The sequence below is a fragment of the Rhodnius prolixus genome, unplaced genomic scaffold (assembly GCF_049639745.1).
Source record: "Rhodnius prolixus isolate KJV_2025 unplaced genomic scaffold, Rpr scaffold_8, whole genome shotgun sequence".
NCBI lineage: Eukaryota > Metazoa > Arthropoda > Insecta > Hemiptera > Reduviidae > Rhodnius > Rhodnius prolixus.
In genome coordinates this window covers 15760612-15769901 of record NW_027411593.1, presented here as the reverse complement: position 1 = coordinate 15769901, position 9290 = coordinate 15760612, and the positions used below count along the sequence as shown (strand labels likewise).

Genomic DNA, 9290 nt, shown 5'->3' with positions numbered 1-9290 from the left:
TTTTTTTCTTTTTTGCGATGCGATCAAGATTGTTTTATGGCAGGATTTTATTAACTAGACTCTCACGGAATTAATATATATTAAATAAAAACAAGAATTAAGATTAAATGTTACTTTTATTTATTTTTTGACAGAGTTCTTTGTTTTTCAGCATGTTGTACAATTTTCTCTTCGACTGATAGACCTTTTCTACGCCTAACGGAGTTCATATATTGTCGGGCACGATTTTCTGTGTCCGCTTTTTCACCATAATGAAGATATTCTTCTTCGGTGCTTGGTGACCAGAATGGGTCGATATCAATCACCTGGAACAAAACATATATACATTATTTTACTAAATCTTAAAGAGTCCTCCTCATCAGAAGCAGGTCTTCTTTGATCTGCCAGCAAATATAGTGAAGATATTCCTGAACTTCAAAACCATTCAAGCAGTTTTTTGAGATAATATAGTTCTTCCAACGTGTTAACCTAACAAAAGAGGGCCCTGAACTAGCTAGTAATATCGTACTAAATTTCTCTCATCACCATTGCAATACTCACGACAGCCCATACGAGTAAATGACCCTCCAATTAAGATGGGCCTAATTAGCACTATTATCTGAGCTCTAAGGTACGCAGATTAGTTTTTATGGGACCTAAAAGCGGATTTTTCCTGTGTAATTCAATTTCCGAATTTATATTATTATTATTTTTTTTTTTTTTTTTTTTTTTTGGCGCATCAACAGCTGAGGTCATTAGCGCCCGGAGCTTTTTCCAGAGCACTGCCGGCCTCCGGACAGTGTTCTCTCGTTACAGACAACACTGTCCATCACCGGACAGTGAGCTGTAAGAAGCTCCTAGGAAGAGAAAATCTAAGGGTCAGCTGCTGGATTCGAACCCGGGACCTCCGCGTGGGATTATATTATTATTACTATTATTATTATTATTATTATTTAAGGCGCGACAACTTCTAAGGTTATTGGCGCCCAGAGCTTTTTTCAGTGCACTGCCGGCCTCCGGACAGTGTTCTCTCGTTACAGACAACACTGTCCATCACCGGACAGTGAGCTGTAAGAAGCTCCTAGGAAGAGAAAATCTAAGGGTCAGCTGCTGGATTCGAACCCGGGACCTCCGCGTGGGAGTCCAGTATGCTAACCTCATAGCTAATCCCTTCCCTATTATTATTATTATTATTATTTAACAGCTGTTTCCTTATCACTAAATAAATTTTTCTCCTTAGAAAAGAGAATAGAGCTTAATTCCATAAAACAAAAAGTGAAAAAATGCGATAAAATAATCTACATTGTTTTTTATAATTCTGTTTATATTATAAATTGAAATCAACTTAATGTTATCATTTAGCCGCTGCTACTGAATTTGAGTTGCATTAATGCAACGATTTACATTAGAGCACTGAGTTAATCAAAATTGCTTCTGAAATAAATAATTCATTATAAAATGGCCAATACAATTTTTGTCGTTTAATGGGTAATTTATTGCAAATATTGAAAGCTATGAGTGAACCAAGTGCTTTGACACTTAAATTTAAGATATTTCAAAAAGCGGAGTTAATCGATTTGTGCAACAAACGGCTCAATTAACTAATTTTTACTAATTGTGATGGTATTGTTTGTACAATAACCATCCTTTTCTGAGAGCTGGAAAACAAAAAAATAATTTAGATAAAAACAATGATTTAATATAGAAGTAATAGCTGCAACTGACAGGTACCAGTAGATTGAGTTATCATCTCCGTGCAACAGTTGTACCTATTCAGAGAAATTAAGGGCATTATAGAGATCTAACAGAAGGTGCAGGTGAACTCAATACTGTGGGAAAGTTTGAGCCAGGTGAATATCTTCATTGCTAAGGCTGTTATTGAGGAGCCTTTCAGTATGGAAATCACTACCGGTGCAGAAATCATTGTTAACAATTTGTTGTCTGTAGTTAACATAATTATGACATGTGCATTTTGTTAATGTACCATTTTATATTTTAGCTCTCTGATTTAGTTTCCTTTTAAATTATTTGAATTAAATGTTTTAGAATTCTTCTAAATCCCAGCTGACCAGAAATTTGGGCACAAAAATACATCAAGAAAAAAGGTATTCTCTAGTAACTAAATTTATTAATCCTTTTTTAATGATTGCTGTTTTTGAGGCTGAAATCAGTCGACAAATTTTCTAATTTTTAACTCAGTTTCAATTTTCTTTAAACTATTTATTGTAACTGCATTCGCTAAGGCTTTTCATACTTATTTAAAGCATTTCCAAAGGAAGCATTTGTTCCTAATAATGTTCTGTTCGTCAAGATGTCATCAACCATCTACCAATGCTCTGTCATGTACCATTAATCTTGACTATTACACTTATACTTAATTACTGCACAATAATTGTAAAAAACAAATTCTAAATTAGTTGAAGTAAAGTTTTGTTTTCGAGTTCAGTCGAGAATCACTCACTCAATATTTGGACATAACTAACACTTACTGCAATTCTTACAACTCAATTTCACAGAAATCGTTTACACGTTTACAACTAAAATTTTTAATAAAATTGTGGTCATATTTACTGATTTAGATTACTTATGCTAATGGGAAATAGAAAAATAGATAGATACGTTTAATTTTAAAGAAAAAGAAGACAATTAGCTGTGATGTGGGTCATTAGAAATGAAACCCTATTTCCTAAACATTACACTAAATAAACATGCAGTTGAAGATTAATGAAGGTTGGATAATATCCAACCGGAGCAATAATGAACGATGCAATCTAATGGCGAAACATTCTCAATTCTCCAATTCACCTCAGAATCATTCAGTTCAGAAGTATTGAAATCAGAAATTCTCAGTTCCTAACCAAACAGAGATCAATAAACCGCACAAACTATACAAGAAACAGTCTGGTATAAACCCTGATATGTAGAGATATGTTGTGAAACCAGGATATCTAACCAGGAATCCTGAATAAAAGTACCTGAGAGATGCACCTTAAGGTAGAACAACTTCCTCCTTTCAAAACAGCATTTTGATTACAAATGGTAACCCAACAAACTCATCGATAAGAATGAAATTTTAATTTAGGAAATTTTGAAACGGACGCAACAATTGAGAAGATTGAAATAATCATGTTATACAATATCTTTTAATAGAAGTCTGATTTTCTTTCTGTTTGTCAATATCAGGCCTATTATCTAGAGCAGGGGTCTTCGCCCTTTTGCACTGTTAGGAACCCTCGGAGCTCATGTTTTTCTTGAAGGAACCTTATGTTTAAGTATGTTTAACCTTAAGTTTAACCTTATGTTTAAGTATGTTTAACCTTAAGTTTAACCTTATGTTTAAGTATGTTTAACCTTAAGTTTAACCTTATGTTTAAGCTTTTTTCCACTCAAATTCGCAAAATTCTTTATTTAATCTTAGCACAAACATCTTAAGACAATGAATACTGGAGGTAGCGTTGTATTTTATTTATTTTTTAGAATACATTTTTACAAATAATTAACTTTTCAATTATATAATAATTAATGTGTCTTGATTGGTGTATTTGAAGCACGTGTCTTTTAACGAATTTTAAGATTTCATTTTAACTATAAAATATGTATTTATATTTATTTTTTACAACCAACTGCCTTTTTTTTTATATCCAATTTATATTAATATTGTAATTTTCACCTAAATATTATATTAGTCTAATATTTTAATAAGACAGTCCACTACCCCGTCTCTACATGAAAAATTCCTTGTATAGGTGATTTCCATTTTACTTGCGTTTTGGCTGAATGATCACTTGCGGAATCCCTGTCAACGGTCCAGGGAACCGTAGGGTTCCTCCTGGATTAGAGGAGATAGTTAAAAGAAAAATTCATTTAAAAGAAAAATAGTCAATTAAAAATGTAAACAATGAACAATAATTGCAAGAAAAGAGTGTGAACTTTATATTAATTTATATTCATTTTTCGCACTTTCAGTCTGATGTTTTACTCTATCTAAAATTATATTTCGCAACATTTTTTCCCTTCCTTGTACATACATAACATTATTTAACTAAAAAAGAATAAAACATAATCCTACTTTGAGCTGTATAATATAAATATGAATGGAAGGGGAAATATATCAATGAAAAGAGATGCTAGCTGCTAGTTCTATTCAAGAAGACATGAATGAAGCAGATATGTAGGTCACAGGTCAGAGGAAGAATAAGAAGTAATCAGTTTTGAATGTTTTGAATATGCCACGAAATAATATTCCTTCAACAGGATACGCTTTATATTATTTTTAGAGGGGGAGATAGGCAATATAAAAGCAGAAATAAGCGAGTTTTAAGGTTTTTAGCTAAGGAACGGTTAGTTGAATTAAAGAAAAAGGTAATAAAATGTGTCAAGAAACTACTTGTATCTTTTCTACTCATGTTGTAAACAAACCAGCCAAAATTCTCGAAAACTTGCAAATATTGCTACACTGTGCTGAGAGGAATATTTCCTTGAATCAATCAATAGATAGTAGTATACACGATTATGTTTTTAACACAGTCTCTATCTATAACAACAAGAGATATTCTTTAGATGGTTTTATTTAATAAAGAGGACTCGAAGAACCTACAGAATTTAAAAAGCTAATACAAAATTGAGGTCTAAAACAGCATTCATCACAACAACACATCATAAAATGCAGATAGGAGTGGTCTTACTGGCTTCATTTTGTAGTAGTAGGTCTTCTTTGTTCAAGGCGAGGTACTTAATGTCTCTTGGCTTGGGTTTCCGGTGCATGTTAACAGTAGAAAGGAAGTAGTACCAAATACAATGATGAATGGGAGTTTATAGAAATAGAGAGGAGATGTGATGAAACAGATATTTCTGGGAACCAGGGCGACATTGCTCCCATTAACATAGCAATACAAGACTGTCATGTACAATCAGCGTGCAGTGTGATTAAAAATGGAAAGTAAGGCATCTTTCTTCAGGCCTTCTCTCCAGGCTACTTAGAAATAAAATCTCTTCCAGAACATTTACTCCACTTTAGCTGCAATAACAGACAAACTTTCTCCTAACTTTAAATATTTAATATTTAATAAACATGCAGTTATGAGGATTTTGGAAATGCCATCTTTGTCCATAAGCATTCAAAACAATTTCACTCCACTCAAAGTTACAATTAAAAGTGATCAAATATCATATTGACAGGTTCAAACTTGTCTTAAATTTAAGTATTAATATTACATCCATATTCATCAAGATCACTGTGAAGCCTTAAACATTCTCGAAACTTTATTAGTAAAAATCAAATTTAATTATTTATAGTTTAGGAGAGTTAAAATTACGCCCAAAATTAAGCTCTAAATATCTCGCTTTTCGGCCATCAGATCGTAATGAAACCTTACACATTCTTAGACTATGTCACTTTTTTGTGGAGACGTATGACAATATAACCTCTACGAATACAATACGAGCAATTCCCATTATGAGAAAATCCTTGGTGACCGTCAGAAGTCTATATTCAGGACTAGCAATCTTTTCCTTATTAATTATCAATGTCTTGGAGCCATATATGACTAAAATATGGAATATGGACTTTAACTTATTTGTCTCTTGCAAATTCTGTTTATCTCTTGTTAATATCTGTTTGACTCTTGATAATTCTATCCTTTCCTTTACCTCCTATTAACTATCCATGACTTGGAGCCATATATGACTAAAATATGGAATATGGATTTGAAATTATTTGTCTCCTGCTAATTCTGTTTATTTGGGAATTCCTAAGAATTGAATTAAGGAATTTGCTTCTAAAACAAATGCTCTGGCTTTTAAATATTAATTTTTATTCCGCTTTTATACTCTTTCTACAGCTTTCTGTACAAATAGCGTATTCTAAATTCTGCACTATGACCGCCAAAGAGCAACTTATAGACAATAACTATCGTTACTAACTTTTATTTCCATTCTGGCCACATTTTATGCAGCAAAAGTTTAGGAACTGTATAAATATAAATCCTAAATTATAATGGGAACATAAGACAAACTTTCTGGATTTAAATTAACACTTTAAAAGTAACTAATTGTTTTTTTAAAGCTTAACGTAAAAATGAAGGCCTGTTAGTTAGGGATTTTAGTTACAATTACTGGCTTCAAAAATTATGATTTGGGCCCACCACACTTATCGCGTAGGTTTTTTTAGAAAATATTACAATTGTAAATTACAATTAAAATAATTTCAGTAAGAAAAAAAATTGTAAAAGAGGTCTTTGGTTTGTTTTTATTTAACTTGCACGTTTTGTAAAGGAGATGTTTATAAAGAGGTGGGTCTTACCAGAACCTCTCTGCTGGCTTTCCTAGTATTTGGACAAGATAATAGCGCAGTGTTGGTGGTTGGAGGGGGAGGAGGGAGAACTTGATAACCGAAAAAAGTAACTCTCTTACCCCCACTCAATCTTTCTCTTTCTAGTTGATGAGATATGGTGTTAGTCTATGTTTATAAAGCCACTACTAACACCACACCTTGGGCCTGGTTTCTTGTCAAAAGTGGTTTGTGGTGTGCCTAGCCAACAGGTATCGCAGAGGAGCAGGTGGGAATCAACATCAATCTCAAGTCTTTGGCTTCTGGAATTACCTAACACAGCAGCAACCACAGCAGGAACAAAAAAAAAAAAAAAATTAAGGAGGTATAACTATGACTAGCCTAACCACACATCCATACACATATATGTTAGAGATATATATGTAAAAAAAAAACAAATACAAAAACATGGTACGTGTGTAAGTATACACAGGTGTCTGTGTGTATATACATATATTGAGTAAAACCAGAAGCTTGTATACATTCAAGTATAAATATTAAAGTCTTTAGTCAATATAAATAAGAATTTATCATTGAATTTAAGAAAAAAAGATTTAAAATAAATGGAGCCAGTAAAATTAAAAAAAATCAAAATGGAATTAATATAGAACTTAAATAATACAAGAGAAATGTTAAGTATCATATACAAAAAAAAAAAAAATAGAAAATAAAATATTTGATATTTCTTTTCGGCCAAGTATTTGGTCCGTAGACTAGATGAGTAGGGATAGATAGAGTAGGGCTACAGACAGAAGTCCCAATATTTGTAGTGAACCAGACTATACCCTGCGTATGCCAGTAGCCAAGTGGTTTCTGGCTACAGTCGTCAAATCGTTGTCTTTTTTATTCTCTCTCTTTCTCTTCGGTTAACTCTCCGCCTTTAGGACCAATCATTGTCTCTCCTTCACACTGAATAGGCCCTCATACGCCTGTGCTTAGAAAAATCTTTTATTACTTAACCATTCATTTATATTCTAAACCAATTATTTTAAACCTGTATAAAATATTGACTTTGCCTCCATTAGTTACTATTCTCAGATCACCTTTCCATTCATTATGTAAACATATTTTCTTGTCTTTACTATATTATGCGAAACAGATTGGGATTAAAAAAAAAACAAAAAAATAAGTTGGAATTTTAATAAATTTAGGACCAATTAAAATATATTTATTATCTGTCTTATTTTTTATCAGATAACGGTCTTTGTTTTTATGTTTTTATTTTGTTCCAACCAATGGCATAGCTTCTTATTAAGACTCTAGTTTTAGTCTGCCCAAATATTTTCGAGAAAAAACAAGGCATTTATAAATTTGTGTTTTTAATAACATTTTTTTTGTTTACACAAAATAGTAGCAAGATATTTTGTGAATTTTAATACAGTTTTTGATTCACTAGTTAACTTTAAAGTTTGGCCAACAATTAATTGAGAAATATTTCTCGAAGTTTATTTCAAGCACAAAACAAATTAAACAAGGTGGCCGTCTATTACCGTAATTTTTACTTACTTACTCCATGGCTCTACAGCCCTTGTAGGGCCTTGGCCTCCTTCAACAATTCACTCCAAGCCGTTCTATCACTCGCTTTCCTTCTCCATCCTCCCGCATTTAACTTGGAGAGGTCCTCCTCCACCTTGTTCAACCATCTTAGTCTTGGCCTCTCTCTAGGCCTTCTGCCTCCGGGATGCCCTTCCATAGGCGATGCGAGGTGCTCTACCTTGGTCCATTCTGTGGAGGTGCCCCAACTAGCGTAGTCTTCCCAGCTTAATGCTCTTTACAATATTCGCCTCCTTAAAAAGCTCCCTCAGCTCAGCATTTTTCCTACATCTATAAGTACCATTCTCCACCAACGGGCCATAAATCCTTCTCAATACCTTTCTCTCCCAGCAGTTCAGCGTACTTTCATCCGCTGAGGTTAGCGTCCATGTTTCTGAGCCATATAATAGGACTGATTTGATAAGGGTCTAGTAAATGGTGAGTTTGGCATTTCTCGAGACCGCAATTTTTACTTCATTTTTATTTTTATAGAAGGAAAGGACATTGGATCTGTGTCCATTGCGGCCTAGAGCTTCTTTCAATACTCTGCCACACTCGAGAATTACAAGAGGCTCCTTGGCACTGACAGCTGGACTTCAATCTGGAATCATCACTTTAGAAACCAGGGCTTTCAAGAGTTAAGTGAGTTAAATGATTGTTACTACTGAAGATTGGACAGATTAATGGCACGGTTAGATGATGGTCAAATTCACTGGGCTCCAGTTAGGAAGCCAACAATAGTTCCATTAAACCTTAGTCTGTATAAGAGCTAACTTTACCAAACATTATGTTTACACTAATGTTGTAGATGTGCTAAGATGCCTAAAATTAGTGAAAGCGATAAAGGGTGGCGATGCTGACAGAAATGGTGCCAAATTTTAAGCATTATGGAATTATGTTTTTAAGATAGAAAAATTCTGAAAGGCTAAGTGAAATGTTACTCCTCGGACCAGTGATGGATTTAGATGAAAAGAGACCCTAGGCTATTCAACTTATGAGACCCTCGTACAAACGAATAGACCCAATGAGCCGAACGCGTTGATCTTAACCAATACATTTTTATGTTTGTTTATTAGTCATATCCGTAGAATTTCTTCTTATTTTCGGTTCAGTGTTTTAGTGTTCACTGTTTTTAGAATAGTGTAATTTTAATTTTGCTAACAATTTGAATGCAGACTTCTCTTGATCTTGAGACCCTAGGCTGAAGCCTAGTTAGCCTACAGGAAAATCCGGCCCTGTCTCGGACTGTCCAAGAGTTCAACCTTAAGCTACGAAAATATGTAAGGTTTTTTTTATATGTAATATGTCCTATAGTGGTTGTGAACATGATTTAAAATGACATTAACAAAAATTAAGATATTTTGTTCAATTATATGTATTTTATAATTTTTCTACCTCTCTCCAATGAAGTATAAGACAGAACTCACGAGAGAAGTATGCTAAAATTAAT

General features: G+C 33.3%; 1 protein-coding gene across 6 annotated transcripts in view; it reads right to left on the bottom strand.

The window, feature by feature from the left end:
- Positions 1 to 97: 97 nt before the first annotated feature.
- Positions 98 to 9290, bottom strand: part of LOC141450929 (elongation factor-like GTPase 1) — a 276104-nt gene continuing 266911 nt past the window's right edge. For all 6 annotated transcript variants that reach the window (XM_074121852.1, XM_074121851.1, XM_074121849.1 and 3 more), the window contains one exon: positions 98 to 305. In XM_074121852.1, the coding sequence (XP_073977953.1) occupies positions 117 to 305 (189 nt within the window). In that variant the 3' untranslated portion in view covers positions 98 to 116. The remainder of the gene's footprint in view (positions 306 to 9290) is intronic.